The sequence below is a fragment of the Debaryomyces hansenii genome (assembly GCF_000006445.2).
Source record: "Debaryomyces hansenii CBS767 chromosome A complete sequence".
Lineage (NCBI taxonomy): Eukaryota > Fungi > Ascomycota > Pichiomycetes > Serinales > Debaryomycetaceae > Debaryomyces > Debaryomyces hansenii.
The window spans coordinates 1,111,303-1,132,627 of NC_006046.2; the positions used below are offsets into that span (position 1 = coordinate 1,111,303).

The following is a 21,325-nucleotide window of genomic DNA, read 5'->3' on the forward strand; positions in this document are numbered from 1 at the left end:
GAGAAAGTAAATTTATTATTAGTTTTCGATGGATTATGTTTCCCTGTTTTATTTTATGTACGGTGTAATCTTTTACAATGATCAGATAAACTATTTTCGTAGATCGAAGCTTTTAAAGGACACTGTGAAGCTAACAGTGGTAATGGCCATCAGGCCTCTGTAATAACCATAGATATGCCTTTTTGCAATCAATTCTATAAGCTCCTGAAATTTGGTGTTCTATTTTTTCCAAAGAAATACCTGATTCCTAGTACATTACTATCTCCTTAACACTTTTTTCTATTTTCAGTTGTATTGTACCATATTTTTAATACGTCTTGAATAAAAACTGCAACAGAATACGAGATCTGTCAGATCAAAAGTGCGCATATATCACGATGACTAATTATCAAATGATCGTATTGAAAGTGTATAATTCACAATCCATACTAGCAGACCAAGCATTATCGGCCAAAGTGAAAGTAAAATGGAGTTTATAAATTTAGGTGAATCAGGACTCAAGATTTCTAAGGTGATTGTCGGATGTATGTCCTACGGTGATAAAAAGTGGGCTGATTGGGTCCTTGAAGATGAAGAAAAGGTATTTGGTATCTTAAAAAAGTGTTATGATAATGGCTTAAGAACATTTGATACTGCTGATGTTTATTCCAACGGTAAATCAGAAGAGCTTCTTGGTAAGTTTATCAAGAAGTATAATATTCCAAGAGAACGGATCGTGATATTGACAAAATTGTATTTCCCAGTGGATGAAACTACCCCCGGTTTCAAATTGTCAAATTATAAGTCATTTCCAGAAAGTGACTATATTAATCTGCAGGGGTTATCTAGAAAGCACATATTCGATGCAGCCAATGCTTCTGTGAAAAGATTAGGTACATATATCGATGTGTTGCAGATTCATAGATTGGACAAGCAAACACCAAAAGCTGAAATTATGAAGTCATTAAATGATGTGGTTTTACAAGGACTTACGAGGTATATTGGTGCTTCAAGCATGAAGGCCACAGAATTCGCCCAATTGCAATTTATCGCTGAAAAAAATGGATGGTTCAAGTTCATCAGTATGCAAAATTATTACAATTTGCTTTATCGTGAGGAAGAAAGAGAGATGATTCCTTTCTGTAATGAATCTGAATTTGGAAAGGTAGGCTTAATTCCATGGTCGCCTAATGCAAGAGGCCTCTTAGCAAGACCCGTGAATATCCAATCTCAATTTAATAGAAATCCAACATCTGACAAAACCTTTAAGGCCTTGGGATTGGATGTCTTGTCTGAAAATGATAAGGAAATTGTGACGAGGGTTGAAAAAATAGCAAAAAAACGTGGCGTTAGTATGTCAGTGGTTTCTTCGGCCTGGGTATTAAGCAAAGGTTGTGCTCCAATTGTTGGTATTAATTCGGAAGAAAGAATTGACGACACTATTGAGGCAGTTAAGTTGAAACTTACTGAACAAGAGATAAATTATTTAGAAGAGCCATATGTTGCAAAAATGCCCCTAGCAGCTTAAATTGATAATTAATATATTAAATATATAAATCCTATGAAGTCATAAAAGTATTCACTCAAACGAGTCTCTATCTGTCTCACTTTTGCAATTCATCAGATTTAAATGTTATGTTGTCTTCTTCCCCTCCTTCTTCTTCTTCTTCATCATCATCATCACTTTCTTCATCGTTGACATCAACAACTGTCTTCCTTCTTTGAAAATCCTTGATATGAGCCTTATTTAAAGCATCAGTGAATGTACCCATAGTAGACTTCACGGTGGATCTACGGCGAAGCTCTCCTGGTGACTCCTTCGACTTAGCTGTTGGAATGCGACTGAGGCCAATATCAGCTTCATCCTCATTTTGATGTGCTCTTTCTGTATTTGTGTTCTCTTGCATAGGCTCAGCATGATCTAAGTTACTATATTTCAACTCAACAAGTTTTCTAATTGATCTTTCTACTTTGCTAGAAATTGCATATGGTAGTGGAGAGTCCCTTGAAGCTCTAAATAAGGTGACATTAGTACAATGTTCATTCTCCATTCTGAAAAATATCCAAATAAATCTCCTTAAAATTTCCGCCAATGCAACACAGAAACTAGTGACCGCCAGTTGCTGTATTTGACTAGTAAAAAATGCATAAAAGATCCACTGGAATCTTAGAATAACATCAATCACCATGGCACAGTAATAATAAATAGGTCTCTTAAAAAATAAATTATCTCTTAAGAGCTTATTCTTGGATCCACGCTGTAATAAGGACCAATCCATCATGATATCCCATGATGATGTATATAATGTATTAATAGCAGCAAATATTATGAATGGAATCCTATTTCTTTCACGATTATCAATACGATAAACACTTAATAAACAATAATAGAGGGTTGTAAAAGAATATTTCAACATGTTTGCTAAATGAGGAAACCAATCTCCCGTATCCATGTAACGTCTTAGGCACTGGAGAAAACGCCAAATACTTGGCAATGAGCTGAAGAACCCCATTGATCTTGACCTTGACGAACCACAAATGTTGTGCTTTGATGTATTGCTATCAGTTAATAATCCATTCCACTTATGTGCATACAAGCAGAAGAAGAATGAAATATTCCCCATAGTATAAGTTAATGAACATAAAATATCACCTAAAAAGAAATCTCTAAATTCGACAGGATAGAAGCCAGATAGTAATAATCTCCAAAGTGCAACTTGAAGCCATTTCCTACTTGACGCATAGAACTGATTGCCAGGCCAAATAAATAAGACTATCATGACTCCAAAGAATATCCAAGGCCAATCCCTACCAGGAAATTTGTCTGGCCAAAAGTTATTCAGACTAAACCAGAATAATATCGAAAAAAAAGCAAATCCAAACGATGGGAGTAATAAAAATTGCTTGTAATTCAATGTGGACACCAAATTAAATTCGAAAATAAATTTATAGTTAATCTTGAATAAGTCAAAAACATATAAATTTATTCCAAAAAGTAGAAATGCTAATATTAACAAAAAGAATCCTCCCCAGATTTGTAATAAGAACCTTCCTTCAGGTAAATCACCGCTCAATATCTGTTGCAATCCAGCATATAGGCCCAAAATAAATAAAGGCAATCCAAAGCCAATGAAAATCCCCGATGAAAAGAAAGGGGCATAAAATGACCTCTGTACTTTACTATTCAAGACATACGAAATGCTCTTCAATTTTTCTAGCGATCGCTTCCTATCAATTGTGGCGCTATCAAAGAATATTATGTATAATTCTTCTACTTGACCTATTAACCTGTCAAGTGTATCACTCGTTTGAAAATATGACTCGTTATCAATTTTTTCCATATATGCTGCCGAAATAGATGTATGAATGGTTTTGTCAAATTTTTTCGTAATTTTTCTAAAAGCAGTTCTATTCAACTCTTTGAAAGACTTCAATAATGATAATGTACCATAATGTTCAATTATTGCATCCTTTAATTGCTTACGAGCATACGCATAGGGTACCCTGAAATGATCCTTTTTAACGCTATAATCTCTTCTTTTTGCTGTTCTCCTCATCGCTAACGTCTGTGGTTCTTGGTTTGAATAACTTGTAGTATTTGCCTGTTGATGAGGCGAGTCAGAATTAATATCTGAGTCAAGTGAAGTTAAATCTGTATCCTCGTCGTCCTTTGAAGAGGTCATACCATTCCTAATCCTATTCTCATGGTAATTAATATCGTCAAAATCATGTCCATCAGTCATATTTATATCTTTTTCTTCCTTGTTCTTCCATTTGTCTAAAAACGCAGTTGAAGGAAAAGATGGAAATTCAAATCTATCCAACGCAACTAATGCACTTTTAGTATGGTATGCTATATCATGTATGTTGTTATAAATATTATCAGGATCATCGACAGAAGGCTTGTGTTTATTTTTTTGATGCTGTAATCTTTCTCGCAATACCATCGCTTTATGTTCTCGCAATTGATACAACTGATCTTGCAATAAGAGGAACTTTTCAAAATTATATTCCTCTTTTTCTTTGTAGAATGAGTTGACTTTATCTAACTCAGAATCGAGCCATTCTTTGAACTTACGCTTCTCTAATTCTAAATTGTCCTTTTTGTTAGATCGCAACGAGTAATTGAAAAGTGACGACCTTATATTATCATCTGGTTTAGAATTCTTTTGAGCGTTCTTCCCATCTACTTCATTATCCACAATATTTGGTCTATCTTCAGAAGAACTATCCAATCGAAATTCTGTACGGCCCTGGTTATATTTCGCTGGCCCTTTGGAAGGAACTAACAATGGAGTACGGTCATCAGCATTTCTAGGACTTTTCTTCCCTGAATTTGTATCATTCTTAATATTGTTTGAAGACTCATCTACATCCTCCTTAATATTATCAAGTCGTTTTATAAGCTTCTTACCATACTTGTAATCAAGATATAGTGGCTTCCACTCTGGAACTAACCCTTCATTTAACAACTCCCCGAACTTCATATTAAACTAATTATTCTTATAATTCTAGATATACATAAAGTATACAGATCTTCCAATATTAATGATAACCTTAGTGCAAAGTATCTTACAATAAAACGAATAATAGATCTACTGAGGAGTTATTTTTTTCCCTGATTATTTGGAACCCCGTGCGTTCAGCAAATTTTTTGCAATTAAATATTAAAATACTTGTAAAAAGACAATACTATATATAATCCTATGAAAGTACCACTCAAACGAGTATCTATATGTATCACTTTAGCAAGTCATCAGATTCAAATACTATAGTATCTTCTTCGTCTCTTTCTTCTTCTTCATCGTCATCACTTTCGTCATCCTCGACATCAACAGCTGTCTTTCTTCTTTGGAAATCCTTGATATGTGCCGTATTTAAAGCATCCGAGAACGATCCAATAGATTTACGATGAGTACGCCCTCCTGTTGAAGATATCGGCATAGCAGTTGGTATACGATGGAAACCAATTTCGGTTTCTTCATCATCTTGATGTGTTCTCTCTATACTTGAGCTTCTTTGAAGACGCTCAGTAGAACCTAGGTTATTATATTTCAACTCAACAAGTTTTCTAATTGATCTTTCTACTTTGCTAGAAATTGCATATGGTAGTGGAGAATTCCTTGAGGCCCTAAACAAGGTAACATTAGTACAATGCTCATTCTCCACTCTGAAAAATATCCAAATAAACCTTCTTATAAGTTCCGCCAATGCAACACAGAAACTAGTGACCGCCAGTTGCTGTATTTGACTAGTAAAAAATGCATAAAAGATCCACTGGAATCTTAAAATAACATCAATCACCATGGCACAATAATAGTAAATAGGTCTCTTAAAAAATAAATTATCTCTTAAAAATTTATTCTTAGATCCACTCTGTAATAATGACCAATCCATCATGATATCCCATGATGATGTATATAACGTATTAATTAAAGCAAATATTATGAACGCAGTTCTATTTCTTTCTCTATTATCAATACGGTAAACACTTAATAGGCCGTAATAAATGGCCGTAACAGCAAATTTCAACATGTTTGCCAAATGAGGAAACCAATCTCCTGTATCCATGTAACGCCTTAAGCACTGGAGGAAACGCCAAATACTTGGCAATGAGCTGAAGAATCCCATCGATCTTGATCTTGACGAACCACAAACGTTGTGCTGTGCTGTATTACCATCATCTAATAATCCATTCCATTTATTGGCGTATAGGCAGAAGAAGAATGGAATATTCCCCATGGTGTAGACTAACGAACAAAACATGTCACCTAAAAAGAAATCTCTAAATTCGACAGGATAGAAGCCAGATAGTAATAATCTCCAAAGTGCAACTTGAAGCCATTTCCTACTTGACGCATAGAAATGAACACCAGGCCAAATAAAGATTACCATCATGACCCCAAGAAATATCCAAGGCCAATCCCTACTGGGTAGCTTGTCTGGCCAGAAGTCATTCAGGCTGAACCAGATTATTATAGACAAAAATGCAAACCCAAACGATGGAAGTAATAAAAACTGTTTGTAATTCAATGCAGATACCAAATTAAATTCGAAAATAAATTTGTAGTTAATCTTGAATAAATCAAAAACATACATATTTATTCCAAAAAGTAGAAAAGCTAGAATTAGCAAGAAGAATCCTCCCCATATTTGTAATAAGAACCTTCCTTCGGGTAAATCACCATTCAATGTCTCTCGTAAGGCAAAATATAGTCCCAGAATAAATATTGGTAATCCGAAGCCAATAAAAACTCCCGATGAAAAGAAAGGAGCAGAAAATGACTTCTGCACTTTACTACTCAACACATAGGAAATACTCTTCAATTTTTCTAGCGAACCTCTTCTATCAGTTGCATTATCAAAAAACACTACGTATAGTTCTTCAATTTGACTTATTAACCTGTCAAGTGTATCACTTGTTTGAAAGTACGATTCGTTATCAATCTTCTCCATATATGGTGCCGATATAGATGTGTGCATTGCTAGGTCAAACTTTTTTGTAAGCTTCCGAAAAGCAGTTCTATTCAACTCTCTAAAGGACTTTAATAATGATAATGCACCATAATGCACAATTATTGCATCCTCTAATTGTTTTCGAGCATATGCATATGGTACCCTGAATTGATTTTTCTTAGTACTATAATCTCTTCTTCCTGCCGTTCTCCTCATCGCTGAACTCTGCGGTTCTTGCGTTAAATACCTCGCTGTATCTACCTGTAGAAGAGGCGAGGTGACAGAATTAAAATCTGAGTCGACTGGAGTAAAATCTGTATCTTCATTGTCGTCTGCGGAGACTATACCATTCCTAACTCTATTCTCATAATAATTAATATCCACAATACTTTGACCATTGGCCGTGTTTACATCTTTTTCTTGCTCGTTCTTCCACTTACTCAAGAATGTAGTTGAAGGAAGAGACGGAAATTCAAATCTACTTAACGCAACTAATGCACTTTTAGTATGGTATGCTATATCATGTATGTTGTTATAAATATTATCCGGATCATCGATAGAAGGCTTGTGTTTATTTTTTTGATGCTGTAATCTTTCTCGCAATACCATCGCTTTATGTTCTCGCAACTGATATAACTGATCTTGCAATAAGACAAACTTCTCAAACTTACTTTCTTCTTTTTCTCTGTAGAATGAGTTGACTTTATCTAACTCGGAGTCGAGCCATTCTTTGAATTTACGTTTCTCTATTTCTAATTCATCATTTTTGTTAGATCGCAGCGAGCAACTGCAAAGTAACGGACCTAGATTGTCATCCTGTTCAGGATTGTTTTGAAAATTCTCTCTATCTACTTCATTGTCCGCAACATTTGGGCTACCTTCAAAAGGACTATCCAATTGGGACTCTGTACGGTCCTGATTATAGTTCGTTGCTCTTTTGGAAGGAATTAATGGGGTAATTTCATTAGCATTCCTAGAGATTTTCTTCCCTGAATTTTTATCACTCTCTATACTGTGTGATGCACCGCATACACCCTCCTTGATGTCGTCAAGTCGTTTAATTAATTTCTTACCATGCTTGTAATCAAGATATAAGGACTTCCACTCCGGAACTGATCCTTCATTTAATAACTCCCCAAATCTCATACTCAAAGATACCTCTTAAATCTTATATGCAAAGTATACAGATTTCCGATACTAACGATGATATATAAAGTATCAGGTAAAAAGATTAGTTATGTAATGAATCAAAAGTTCCCCAGAAATTAAATCTATTTTTTCTATAAAATATTCGATATTTGGAACCTCGGAATTTCAGACAATTTTTTTTTGCAGCTACATATTACATTCTAATACCAAAACACGGGACAATTAGTTATCTGTATAAAAGAAAATCCTTATAATACTATATAGATAAATTTTGATTAGTTTATTTAACTTTAAAATTTTAAATCTTTTTTATATGAGATTTGCTAAAAATTGTTATTTTAGGGAAAAATTCAAAAATTCAGAATATATTGCTCTAAGAGACTAGTGAAATCATTAATGACCAATTATAAAAAGTATTTCTAAAAGTTATTTGTATATACCTAAATACTCTAATTATATAAATATTACACTCAATAAATAAAGCTGACACCGGTCAGCAGGCTAATAGTTAGGCTCATACCTCACGTACAAAGCATCTATGAAATGCGGATGCTTTATTCCAGGAGGTTTGGCTGCCTTAAACCCCTCAACAGCTTCTTGCACAGACCAGCCTAATCTTTCAACTAAATAACAACATATCAAGAAACCAGTTCTATTAAATCCATAATGACAATGAATTGCGATTAGTGGGGCTTTTTCAGTATTAGACGATAAAATGTCATCAATTAATTGAATGAATCTTCTAATGGCCACTTGGTCGGGAACTACCTTGGAAACGGTTGCACATTTGTAGTATTGAATATGTTTAAACGATTTTGGGCTGTATGGTGGTATGTCTGCAGAAATATCCACTATTCCGATCAATTTTCCTTCTATGCCGTCCACAGATTCAGAATTAGGGTCATAGAACTTTTTCTCTAAAAGTGCTGGGGAATGGTTCGAATCATCTTCTCTGAGTGTCTTCATACCTAACAAAGGTGCAATATCCTTACCACTTTTACGAGTAATATTGCTCGAAAGTGGTTTAAGCTTCAGCCACTTTAGTTCATTTTTTAAACCCCATTTGTCTCCCGAAATGTCAGCCTTAACTCTCAAAACCCAAGCAGGCGCCAAATGCAAGCGCTCTGGGAACTTCAGCTCAACATGGTTTAAAATCATTCCACTAATAAATTCTGGTTTCGACAAAAGTAAAGAATGTCCTGCATTATTAATTTCGATTGAAGATGACACTTTTCTATCAAACGTAGAAGCTAAAAATTTGTCAATCACTGATATTACGCTCGGTGGAGTTACTTGGTCTCCGCTACCAGCAATCAATAGAGTTTTCTCATAAGTAGTCTTGTCAGATGGGTTATTGTTGAAGTTTGATATAGCTGCTAACAAATCCGAATACTTCGCTTTTTGAAATCCATGTACATATTTCAAGATTATGTGTGAGTTTATATCCATATTCCATCTAAGCTGTCTGAGTTTATTATAAATATTAGCATTAGGGTTGAATTTGCAAGATGTCGTTGTAGATATATCAGTTGGCTTTGCTAATTGTCTGGAAACACTTTTGCTATTCAAACCCTCAAGTCTATCCCATACACGAAAGCAGTTGAAAAACCAAGGCAAATAATTGAATATCTTCAACATAGATATTGTCTTTGCAGGTTGTTCTGGCGCTGTCTTCGTAACGTCGTCTATCAAACCAGGAGGGGATAGCAAGATGAGCCCTTCAACTTTATGTGCTGGCAACTTCTTGGCAACCTTAACCGACAAATGGGTACCCATGGAATGCCCAACTAATACCACTTTTTTGTCTCGTGGTATTTGTTGATTAATAAATGCACAAATGATGTTCACAATGTTTTCTGTCGTAAAATCGTTCCATCGCATTTTACCAACACTTGATGAAATCTTCAGTTTGGTTTCATCTGACATATCTGTAATCATTTTCACATCACTAAACTGTATTTTTGAATTTCCAAATCCTGGTAAATCAAGCGAAATTATCTCCAGGCATTGAGAGAGAAGTCCCATGAGAGGCTCGAACTGCGACATTTGCCCACCGAGACCATGAAGAAATACTAATATCGGTGACTCTTCCAATTCTTTCAGTATGTCCATGTTGAGTGGAAACTGGTTAGCTTCGTTTCTCATAAAGTTGGTTAATGGATGTGGTATATGTATGGTGCTCAATGTCACTTCGTCAATTGAGATGCTGGTTTCACCGCGTAGGTCTATATCTGTAACTTCTCCGTATTTAGAAACTAACGAGCAATCATTAGGTTCTATTTCATTTACAAACTGCTCGAATCCATTCGTATGTCCCAAAAGCTGTATCTTAATGAACTCCCAAACCTTCTTTAACAATGTGTCTGTCTTCGACTCTTGTAGTTGCGATAATTCCTTAAACTGATCTGTCAAATTGGGAATCTTCGAAGCAGATCCTGAATTTGTAGCTGTTACTGCTAGTAACTCGTCATTCTCTTCTTCTGACAGCATTTCGTCTTCGGAAGTTCTAATCTAGTATAACGTTCGTAGTAATAAACGAATTTCGTTGATGATTGACCCTCGCAAATTTATGTGCAGACTTCACTAAAGGCTCAGTAGATACTGAAAACAAAGAGAACCATTCTGCTTTATAAGTGATATAATACATACTAGTATAGCGAATAATATATATTGATAAAATGGCGTCTTCGAGGCGATATTCAAACGATGATTGGGATTCGTTTGAAGATTTAGATAATTCGTTAGACAAAGCTTTGAATAATGCATCGAACAATTTATTTCGATACACCAATAGTAAGGATAATTCCCGCCAGAATTCCCAGCAATCAGTTGGGGCGATACCGCTAAATAATATGAGTCTGGAAATGGACCGTGATGATTACAGAATGGAAAACGAGGAGGATGATAGCTCACCATTGATTGCAACCGGCAGTTACGGACAGTCGAGATCATTTTCATCATCAACAACTTCTTTAAATAACACCACGAGATCAATATCGTTTACTTTTAGAAAACTTGTTAAGAGAACTATCGGGCTTTTCAAATTGGCAAAATGGGAATTAAATCAGGAAAGAGCGAGGAAGAATAGAGGTGATACTAATAATGAGTTTGCTAATGAAAGATACATATCATCGAGAAGCCAGTCCAAGAATAGTGCATATCCAAGCAATGCCATTTCGAATGCCAAATACAATCCTATAACATTCATACCAATTATCTTGTATGAGCAGTTCAAGTTTTTCTTTAATTTATATTTCTTACTTGTTGCATTGTCCCAAATCATCCCACAGTTGCGGATAGGGTATCTTTCTTCGTATATTGTTCCATTAGCGTTTGTGCTAACGGTAACCATGATGAAAGAAGCTGGCGACGATATAGCTAGACGTCGTCGTGATAAAGAACAAAATAATGAGTTGTACGAAGTGTTAAGTAGATCCTCACCAATATCTCTTACACAAGAAGTTAAGATGGTAGCATCCAAAAATTTAAAAGTGGGAGACTTGGTAAGGTTGCATAAAGATACGAGGATCCCGGCAGATATGATATTATTACAAACCTCAGAAAAGGATGGCACAGGGGAAGCATTTATCAAGACAGACCAATTAGATGGGGAAACTGACTGGAAATTGAGAATTGCTAGTAATGTAACTCAATCCATGAATAATATTACACAATTGATTAATAACATTTCGTTGATAGTTAGTAATCCTACTAAATCTATTCATCATTTTACGGGTAAATTAATATACCATCCACCACAGCAGGTGGGTTCTGCATCACCAGTTTCTAATAATGAAACCTTTGCATTAACTATTGACCAGACATTATGGGCTAATACAGTTTTAGCACTGGGAACGGCAATTGGTATAATTATTTATACTGGTATTGAAACAAGACAACTGTTAAACACCACCAAGACCGGTGTGAAAACAGGTTTATTAGAATTAGAAATCAATAAGCTCTCTAAAATATTATGTGTTGTTGTTTTATTATTATCAATCATTTTGGTTTTCGCAAATGGATGGCCATTGAAGAAGAACTGGTATATCGATATTATGAGATTTTTAATTTTGTTTTCTACAATTATACCAGTGTCATTGAGAGTTAACTTAGACTTAGCAAAGTCAGTTTATGCATCTCAGATACAAAATGATATGGACATAAGTAATACTATCGTCAGAACTTCAACTATACCTGAAGATTTGGGGAGGATTGAATATTTATTATCGGATAAAACAGGGACGTTGACGCAAAATGATATGGAATTAAAAAAGTTACATCTAGGTACTGTAAGTTATGCGGGAGACACATTGGATATTGTGACGGATTACGTTGCTGGAATGTTATCAGTCATGGATAACATGCACCTGAAAACCTCAAATAGTGCGGTGAAGAAGAGGGATTTAAATAGCAAAGTTTGTGATTTAATTTTAACATTGGCAATTTGCCACAACGTTACTCCTACCTACGAAAACGAAGATGACGAAATTAATGGTGCCGTTACTTACCAAGCAGCATCACCAGATGAAATTGCAATTGTTAAGTTCACTGAGTTGGTGGGATTGAAATTGCATAGACGTGATCGTCATTCAATTTCATTGTTGCATTTACCAACAAACCAAGTCCTAACATTTGAGATATTGTACAACTTCCCTTTTAATTCAGACACAAAAAGAATGGGAATAGTTGTGAAGGATGTAAATAGAAACAATATCTGGTTTATGCAAAAGGGTGCTGATTCAGTAATGGCAAGCATCGTCAGCTCTAATGACTGGTTAGAAGAAGAATCTGGTAATTTATCTCGTGAAGGACTAAGAACCTTAGTTATTGGACGTAAAAAATTGAATTCTAAGTTGTATCAAGAATTTGTTAACAAGTACCAGGAAGCATCTTTGTCGATGCACGATAGGGAAAGTTCCATGCAAAAGGCAATTAATCATTACCTTGAAAAGGACGTAGAATTACTTGGGCTTACAGGTGTTGAAGATAAATTGCAGAAAGATGTTAAATCATCAATTGAATTATTAAGAAACGCTGGTATTAAAATATGGATGCTTACAGGTGATAAAGTCGAAACCGCCAAATGTGTTTCAATCAATGCAAAAATTATATCAAGAGGACAATACATTCATCAAATCACAAATGTAAGCCATTCCGATTTGGCCATGAATCAGTTAGATATCTTGCGGATAAACTTAAATTCATGTTTGTTAATTGATGGTGAATCTTTGAGCATTTACATGAAATACCATAAAAAAGAATTTTTTGAAATTGTGATTAAATTACCGGCTGTGATTGCTTGTCGTTGTACGCCGCAACAGAAGGCAGATGTGGCTACTATAATCAAGGAGGTTACTGGAAAAAGAGTTTGTTGTATTGGTGATGGGGGTAACGATGTTAGTATGATCCAATGTGCAGACGTAGGTGTCGGTATTGTTGGTAAAGAGGGAAAACAAGCTTCATTAGCAGCAGATTTTAGCATTGATCAATTTTGCTACTTATTGAAGTTATTGTTGTGGCACGGTAGGAATTCGTATAAGAGATCAGCAAAACTAGGCCAGTTTGTTATTCATAGAGGATTGCTTATCTCGGTAGCCCAAGCGGTGTACTCAATTGCTTCAAAATTCGAACCCTTAGCCCTATACCAGGGGTGGTTAATGGTTGGGTATTCTACGTTTTACACCATGGCTCCCGTGTTTTCCCTCACGCTTGACTGTGATATCGATGAAAAATTGACCAAATTGTATCCTGAATTGTACAAGGAATTAACATTGGGCAAATCATTATCGTATAAGAGCTTTTTCATGTGGGTGTTGATCTCGCTCTTCCAGGGCAGTATCATCCAATTGTTATCGCAAGGCTTTCAATCATTGGCTCTGGAAGACTTCACAAAAATGGTTGCTTTATCATTCTCGTGCCTCATTTACAATGAATTGATAATGGTGTGTCTCCAAATCAACAAGTGGAACAAAGTAATGCTTTCCACCATTATCATCACCTTCATCATTTACATTGTTTCGATTCCATTCTTAGACGAATACTTCGACTTAGACTACATCACTTCGTTTCTGTATACGTGGCAGACCTTGGTCATTTTGGTGATTAGCCTATTTCCGGTTTGGGCTTCCCAAGCAATAAACAGAAAATTAAGACCTCCGAGTTATGCAAAGGTCCAACAGGACTAGGAATGCTATACGATATATACGCCTACACGGACCCCAACGATAAACACGTCCGCAATTTATATTTCTATACGACACGTCTATAGTCTTAATTTTTTAATTTGACATTATTGTAAACAAATGCCTGGAAAAATTGATCCGTGTTCGGTGACTGAGCTCAGATTAGGAAATTCGATACAAATTAGGCAGCGGAACTCTTTTTTCGCACATTTCCGCAGAACAACGCCTCCCCGACTCTGCACGGAATCTTGCTCCATTTTCCTTTTGATTACATAATACATATGGAACCATTGTGGTAACGCTTCCTAGTTATCGAACCACAACTATTGTGGCTTCATAATAGCATGATTAAATTGATAAGTAGAATTTGTAATAGACTATAAATTCAGACAATATCCGCCGAATTAAAGAATTGACTAGAACTTTATATTCCAAGAATGTATTCAGTTCGCTATAGACCATACAAGACAAATTCAGCATTGTTATTGGGGTATTTAATGCTCTCCACCACTGTACCATTTATGTTTTCCTATAGAGAAACCATGAATTCACCTTTGAGCACAAAAGGGACAATTAACGCACGAGCATTATTCAATAAGATTTAAATGGTCTGGGACCTACCGGACGAAAAGATGGGTCTGCGATATGTTGCAGCAATGCTTAGGATGACTGACGAAAATACGCACTAGAAATTAGGTTTAGTTCTTAGTTTTGGCACATTTGATAATCTTGTTGGTTACAAATATGGAAGGCCGAATAATATTTAATACACGCACATTTTTACGACTAGATTGTAGCATTATACTATAAACACGGATCTCTACTATGTACATCATTCGGCCTTTGCCCAGTGGGCATTTTCGACCAACTGTTTTGGGGTCTTCAAGCCACTGGCTACGTCGAATATTTTTTGCTTATCGGCGAGCGACAAGTCTCCATTCTTCATCAATTGCAGTTTTGTGAAGAGGGCAGACTTCAATGCTTCCGGATCTTTGAACTGCGACTTGTCTACTGGAAAGTCGGCTACCTCACCTTTGACAACTTCCTTGATTCTGGTGGATAATTTTTCAGTGTTGACGTCAAGTGTGAAGTTTGATTGCAAAAGGAAACGGTTTCTGGTAACCCCTGGGGCCAAGTTGTTGACTATATCTTTTGGAAGCATGTACGGGTATTTTGAGTCGAGTAATGCTTCTTTGGCAACAGATGCCACTCTTGCAGTGGTACAATTGTTGAAACTGGTAACCTTCCCGTACAAAAACGTGTTGCTGTCCATTTGCGGTTTGTATGGTCCGTATGTGATGTTCTTCGATTTGATCGGTTGCACGTCAATGGCCTTTTGTCTTCTAGGTTCTCTTGGTCTCGTCGTCCTCTTCGCTGGTCTGGCACTTCCAGCACTACTTGTGGCTGATGCACCTCCTGCACCACCTGCTCTAGGAGATCTAGGGCCCTTATAACCACTTCCTTGTCTATTTGGCCCTCTAGTTTCAATCTTGGCGTTGAATAACGGGTGGTCGGTCACTTGCACTTTTTCGGTTCTGGCCTTTACCGTCTTATCTGCTGGTCCTCTAGCCTTACGGGCAGCCCCCTGGGCTGCTCCTTGACTTCCCCTTGGCTTGTTCAAACCTCCTGCAGCCCCTGAACCTTGTTTTTCCGCTATCTTCTTGGTCGTCGAACTGATCTTGTCGATCCTGCTCAAGAGATCGGTCAAAAACATCGACTCTTTTCCTGACTCGCTTGAGTACTCACGGATCCCCAAACGCCCGCCAGAACGCTTGAACAAATGCTCAACAGCAAATCGTCCGTTCATCAATCCACTTCTAAGCATATTTCTGTATTGGCTATCTGTTTGGTTCAAAATCACCGCTACAAAGACTCGAAATTCATATTTAGTACCGTTCTGTGAAATTTTTCGGTGCGACATAGACTTCCTAAACCAGTAATATATACATATCCGTTCCGCATACCCTTGCCCAGGAAATTACATAATATGCCAAAGGTTACCCTGACGCCTCTCGGCCAATCAAAGCGTGTATTCATGGACTAAAAAGTTTTCCGATCCATTCGCACAGTTTGGCCGAAATTGGTTGGTTAAACAGTTCAACGAGTCGATTCAAAATATATAGGATATTTCATCTAATAAAAGGATATATTTAGTCTTTTTTTTGTATTTAATTGCAAGTTTTAAAGAACAATATTTTATTTCTTTAATTTCAAAGTAGATAATGTTGTCAGCTCGTCCTGTTTTACGTAGTGCTGCTCGTTCAGTTGCTGCCGTTTCTAGAAACTTACGTGTCGTATGTATAAAATTGTTTGAATAGCCGTCGACGGAAGAATTGATTGATTGAGAGACAGGAAGGAGAGGGAAGTGAATTGAGGTGAATAGGAGACCAAGGGAGAGATATGAAGATGAAATGATGACGGAGGGAAGGTGAATGACGAATTGAAACTAGCCGCCGGGGAAAAGTGAAAAGTTGGCGATTGGGGTGAAAACTGAAGATAATCAATCAATTGTGCCAGAGCGGATGGTGTCGGGAGAGTAGCGACACCGAATCGTGACTAGGAGGATATACTAACTGAAAACAGGCTCGTCCAACTCAATTAGCCGCTAGATGTTACGCTTCTACCAAGGCTGCACCAACTGAAGTTTCTTCTATCTTAGAAGAAAGAATTAGAGGTGTCTCTGATGAAGCCAACTTGAACGAAACCGGTAGAGTTTTGTCTGTTGGGTATGTATACATTGAATATTGATTGATGGTGGTGGATTGTGTGGTGAAAGGACCAGGTCGCGGGTTTGAATCGGCACCCGACCAATTAGAATTTAATAAATTCCCAGCGAGTGAAAAATCCCACCACCATTTATCCGACCAACATCACACTTATAGACTCTTATACTAACAATTATAGTGATGGTATCGCCCGTGTTTTCGGTTTAAACAACTGTCAAGCCTCTGAATTGGTTGAATTCACCTCCGGTGTTAAGGGTATGGCCTTGAACTTGGAAGCCGGTCAAGTCGGTATTGTCTTGTTCGGTTCCGACAGAGCTGTCAAGGAAGGTGAAACCGTCAAGAGAACTGGTAAGATTGTCGAAGTCCCAACCGGTCCTGAATTATTAGGTCGTGTTGTCGACGGTTTAGGTAACCCAATTGATGGTAAGGGACCATTGAACGCTTCTTCCACCTCCAAGGCTGAAGTCAAGGCCCCAGGTATTTTACCAAGAACCTCTGTTTTTGAACCAATGCAAACCGGTTTAAAGTCTGTTGATGCTTTAGTCCCAGTCGGTAGAGGTCAAAGAGAATTGATTATTGGTGATCGTCAAACCGGTAAGACCACTGTTGCCTTAGATACCATCTTGAACCAAAAGAGATGGAACGATGGAAAGGATGAATCTAAGAAGTTATACTGTGTTTACGTTGCCATTGGTCAAAAGAGATCCACTGTTGCTCAATTAGTTCAAACTTTAGAACAAAACGATGCCTTGAAATACTCCATTATTGTTGCTGCTACTGCTTCTGAAGCCGCTCCATTACAATTCTTGGCTCCTTTCACTGCTTGTGCTATTGGTGAATGGTTCAGAGACAACGGTAGACACGCCATGATTACTTACGATGATTTATCTAAGCAAGCTGTCGCCTACCGTCAATTATCCTTATTATTAAGACGTCCTCCAGGTCGTGAAGCTTACCCAGGTGATGTTTTCTACTTACATTCCAGATTATTGGAAAGAGCTGCTAAGATGTCTGATGCTAACGGTGGTGGTTCTTTAACCGCTTTACCAATCATTGAAACCCAAGGTGGTGATGTCTCTGCTTATATTCCAACTAACGTTATTTCCATTACTGATGGTCAAATTTTCTTGGAAGCCGAATTATTCTACAAGGGTATTAGACCAGCTATTAACGTCGGTTTATCCGTTTCCCGTGTTGGTTCTGCTGCTCAAGTTAAAGCTATGAAACAAGTTGCTGGTTCATTAAAATTGTACTTGGCTCAATACAGAGAAGTTGCTGCATTCGCTCAATTCGGTTCTGATTTAGATGCTTCTACTAAGCAAACCTTAAACAGAGGTGAAAGATTAACCAACATATTAAAACAAAAGCAAGGTTCCCCATTAGCTGCTGAAGAACAAGTTCCATTAATTTATGCTGGTGTTAACGGTTTCTTAGATGAAGTCGCCTTAGACAGATTAGCTGAATTCGAAGAATCTTTCGCATCTCACTTAAAGTCTAATGATTCCGATATCTTAGATGCCATTCGTGAAAAGGGTGAATTATCTAAGGAACTCTTAGAAAAATTGAGATCCACCACTGAATCTTTCGTTGCTTCTTTCTAAGTTTATGAATCCTAATGATTTATTATGATTTAAGATAATAATAATTCTTAGATGACACGAATGCTCTTTAGATGAAACGTTTAGGCATTGTTTTCAATTTTTATATACATTTTAACAAAACAAAAGATTTTATATTTGAATAAATTTATGTATTTGATATTTAAATTTGGTGATGTAGCGTAATTTTTAATCCCCATGTCGCGTTAAATCTCATCAACGGTTTTTCCCAAGGCTCGTTAACATATTCATTCAACTACGAGTATATTAGCGTTGCATTGATATCATTTGAGATACATAATGGGCAAGAAGTCTAAGTCTAAAGTCCCTCAACAGAAATTGGATTTATCCGAGGAAATAATTAGTAATGAATCTAGGAAAGTTGCAGATTATGATTATGACTTATTACAAAGTGGTAATCCTGATAAACAATTTGAAAATGACTTAGATTATCTACTTGAATCAGTAGATAATCAACCAATGAGAAGATCAGATGCTAAAGAGCTGTTTATACCTGATGAGATAGCTAACTATGAGGAGGCAATCTCGAACGATGGGCCAGTGCTGAAAGGCAGAAGGGCTAAAAAGTTCAAAATAACGCTAACCGATATCACGAAAGATATAAATGATATCAATTTCTCTTCTGATAGTGAACATGAGAAACCTATTGAGACGTCGAAGACGAAGAAAGAGAAAACTAAAACTAAAACCAAAACCAAACCTGATTTGGACATAGGAAAACTAGAGAGACGAATTGTGGCAGATAATCCAGATGAAATAGAAAATCATTCGTCTGAATCTGAGGAAATAAAGCAAAGACGAAAAGAAAAGAGACAGAGAAAAGATCAAAGACGGAAATTAAGAAAGGCAAACCAACAGGAATCTAATAACGATTCAACTACGGAACAACCTGAGCCTCTGAAAAATATAAATGAGAAAATAACATCGAACGAGCCATCTGATCAGGAAATGAAGAAAAAGTCAAAGAAAGATAAGAAGAAGAAGAAGGAAAAATCCAATACTAATACCAAAATATTCAAAGAAGATATAAAACACGAAGAACTAGAAAATAATAATGGGCCTGATAGCGTTGAATTAACCGAAGAAGAAATCGCTGAAGCATTGAAAAAAGAAGAAAACGAAATAGATTCAGCTTTGAATGAAAGTCTCAAAAAATCCAAGAGAAAAGATCGTAAGAAGAAGAAACAGGCGAGGGACGAAAATCCAAATAAGGAACAGTCACCAGACTCAACGATACTAGTTAGTAAGACAGATGAATTGGTCACGCTTGATGAGTTAAAGAGTCAGAAAGTTGTGGACCAAGAATATTCTATTTATGACGAAGAAGCAAATTTAACCCGTAAAGAAAGAGATAGATTGCATCGTGAAAGACTGTCAGAAACATCCTATAAAGAACTGAAGGATAAACATAGCCCTTTTGATGTTACACTAAGATCAACAATGAAAACTAATACCAACAAGAAATATTCTGACTCGTTACCTGCTGTTCAATGTATTAAGACAATCATTGGTCTTTCGCACCAACAGATTTTATCTCTTTCTTTATCTGATGTTAAAATCAAAACAATTGTTTCGTCCTCTTCGATTTCGAAGTTTGCACATCATGTATTAAAGTTTGTTATCAAGTATTCGCATGATCTATTTAGTGACGACCAAAAGAAACTAACTTTTTTCAAATTATGTATGAATGTTGCATTATATGAGTCATCTGGGTTTAGGAAGACGGTTCAGTCATGTCCTTATGTACTTGAATGGTTCGGCCATTATGACGAATTAACCTTGGAACAGACGCACACTAGGCTAACTCCTTCTAGTCGAAATATCCATCAAAATAACTTCGATTATTCAGTGTTGGCATATATCGGCCATGTATTAATTTGGGCAGCATATCAGCAACGTCTGAACCATATGCCTACCTTTTTCAACAAATACAATATAGAATTGTCTGTCAATGAAATTGAAAGAAGTATCGGTGGTTTCCATTTATGGGATCGTTTGAGAAAGATGCATGACACGATGAATTCAAAGAGATGGAAACATGTTGTGAAATTTAGACAAGCATTTGCATACGAAGAGGACCAATTTATGTTAATTTTACGATTCATGGATGTTGATAGTACCATACCTTAAAACAATATCCTTATATACAATCGAGCCGATGGCAAACCATTCGTCATTTTATTTAATTATATAGAGCTATGACTAATAAATATTCCGATATGGAGCAACATGGCATAGCATATATGTAGTTATAATACTGATCTCTATCTATATGATTGAACTATATTTCATACAGGACTTCTGCAACATGAACTTGAGAAACGATTTTTCAATCAGATCTACACGAAGAGAGGCTAGGTTGATTTCGATAAGAGGAATGGCTTTCAAATTACTAGTATTAAAGAATGATTGGTTCTTTAAACCTAATTCTGAATTTCCTGATTTCGAAAAGTTAACAAAACTTATAAATAAGGCGTATAGTAAAGCTCGCTATAAGTTTGACATTATTACAACTCAAAGAATTAAAGATCCTACTACATTTCTTGAGGATTTTTCCATTGACAACAATAAGAGATTTTGTTTCTTCATATTGCTTGGATCTGAGAGTCTGTTTGATAAAATCCGCTTAGAGGACAATTTTGAAAGGGATTTTAGCATTCCCAACCGCAATTTAGAGGAGAGTTATGCTTGTGACATTCCGGAGAAATATTACGATTTGCTTGGCTTTGATAACACTTCAGAGATCGAGATCGAGGAAGTAGATTGTAACTATGTTTTAGATGACACCGTGTTGAAAAGGGTGTTGGGAACAGCTGGATTAAAGGACTGCAGTAAAGAGGAAGGAGAAGTGAATGATACAAGTGAACTCGCACTCACTTGTTTTACATCGTTCATGAGAAATACTGCACCCCAGATTCTTGATACAGTGATTTATAAGTACTTACTTGAGCCTAGATATATGTCTTCACACCAACTCTTAAACACGGCAACGATGAAAGTGATGCTCCACGCAGAGGTTATACGTGAGCATAAGTTGGTCGAGTATTATTCTTCCAAATGTGGATTTGAGTTCTCTTCTGAAATATTGATCGAAGTCGATGATAACGGGAAATTGAAGAACAATCCTTTTGAGGACAATATTCTCGCTACAGGGAACTTCCATGTATCATTTATTCATAGAGAGATACATATTTGACCTTATATTTTTAATGTA

General features: G+C 36.5%; 10 protein-coding genes across 10 annotated transcripts; 6 read left to right on the forward strand and 4 right to left on the reverse strand. All coding sequences in view use genetic code 12, as the record gives it.

Moving 5' to 3' along the window:
* Window positions 1-466: 466 nt before the first annotated feature.
* DEHA2D13244g (DEHA2D13244p) lies at window positions 467-1,507 on the forward strand (the record flags this gene model as incomplete). Its single annotated transcript, XM_459050.1, has 1 exon — window positions 467-1,507. One exon carries the CDS (start codon window positions 467-469, stop codon window positions 1,505-1,507), a length of 1,041 nt encoding a protein of 346 aa, XP_459050.2.
* A 76-nt stretch (window positions 1,508-1,583) lies between these two features.
* On the reverse strand, window positions 1,584-4,466 carry DEHA2D13266g (DEHA2D13266p; the record flags this gene model as incomplete). Its single annotated transcript, XM_459051.1, has 1 exon — window positions 1,584-4,466. The coding sequence occupies one exon, from the start codon at window positions 4,464-4,466 to the stop codon at window positions 1,584-1,586; it is 2,883 nt and encodes a 960-aa protein (XP_459051.2).
* A 253-nt stretch (window positions 4,467-4,719) lies between these two features.
* DEHA2D13288g (DEHA2D13288p) lies at window positions 4,720-7,581 on the reverse strand (the record flags this gene model as incomplete). Its single annotated transcript, XM_459052.1, has 1 exon — window positions 4,720-7,581. One exon carries the CDS (start codon window positions 7,579-7,581, stop codon window positions 4,720-4,722), a length of 2,862 nt encoding a protein of 953 aa, XP_459052.2.
* Window positions 7,582-8,085: 504 nt separating this feature from the next.
* DEHA2D13310g (DEHA2D13310p) lies at window positions 8,086-10,074 on the reverse strand (the record flags this gene model as incomplete). The annotated part of the gene is made up of 1 exon (XM_459053.1): window positions 8,086-10,074. The coding sequence occupies one exon, from the start codon at window positions 10,072-10,074 to the stop codon at window positions 8,086-8,088; it is 1,989 nt and encodes a 662-aa protein (XP_459053.2).
* Window positions 10,075-10,262: 188 nt separating this feature from the next.
* DEHA2D13332g (DEHA2D13332p) lies at window positions 10,263-13,769 on the forward strand (the record flags this gene model as incomplete). Its single annotated transcript, XM_459054.1, has 1 exon — window positions 10,263-13,769. The coding sequence occupies one exon, from the start codon at window positions 10,263-10,265 to the stop codon at window positions 13,767-13,769; it is 3,507 nt and encodes a 1,168-aa protein (XP_459054.2).
* A 434-nt stretch (window positions 13,770-14,203) lies between these two features.
* On the forward strand, window positions 14,204-14,371 carry DEHA2D13354g (DEHA2D13354p; the record flags this gene model as incomplete). The annotated part of the gene is made up of 1 exon (XM_002770264.1): window positions 14,204-14,371. One exon carries the CDS (start codon window positions 14,204-14,206, stop codon window positions 14,369-14,371), a length of 168 nt encoding a protein of 55 aa, XP_002770310.1.
* Window positions 14,372-14,598: 227 nt separating this feature from the next.
* Window positions 14,599-15,687, reverse strand: DEHA2D13376g (DEHA2D13376p; the record flags this gene model as incomplete). The annotated part of the gene is made up of 1 exon (XM_459055.1): window positions 14,599-15,687. The coding sequence occupies one exon, from the start codon at window positions 15,685-15,687 to the stop codon at window positions 14,599-14,601; it is 1,089 nt and encodes a 362-aa protein (XP_459055.2).
* A 301-nt stretch (window positions 15,688-15,988) lies between these two features.
* DEHA2D13398g (DEHA2D13398p) lies at window positions 15,989-18,093 on the forward strand (the record flags this gene model as incomplete). The annotated part of the gene is made up of 3 exons (XM_459057.2): window positions 15,989-16,060; window positions 16,350-16,492; window positions 16,671-18,093. The coding sequence occupies 3 exons, from the start codon at window positions 15,989-15,991 to the stop codon at window positions 18,091-18,093; spliced, it is 1,638 nt and encodes a 545-aa protein (XP_459057.2).
* A 297-nt stretch (window positions 18,094-18,390) lies between these two features.
* Window positions 18,391-20,241, forward strand: DEHA2D13420g (DEHA2D13420p; the record flags this gene model as incomplete). The annotated part of the gene is made up of 1 exon (XM_459058.1): window positions 18,391-20,241. The coding sequence occupies one exon, from the start codon at window positions 18,391-18,393 to the stop codon at window positions 20,239-20,241; it is 1,851 nt and encodes a 616-aa protein (XP_459058.2).
* A 142-nt stretch (window positions 20,242-20,383) lies between these two features.
* Window positions 20,384-21,307, forward strand: DEHA2D13442g (DEHA2D13442p; the record flags this gene model as incomplete). The annotated part of the gene is made up of 1 exon (XM_459059.2): window positions 20,384-21,307. The coding sequence occupies one exon, from the start codon at window positions 20,384-20,386 to the stop codon at window positions 21,305-21,307; it is 924 nt and encodes a 307-aa protein (XP_459059.2).
* Window positions 21,308-21,325: the final 18 nt, after the last annotated feature.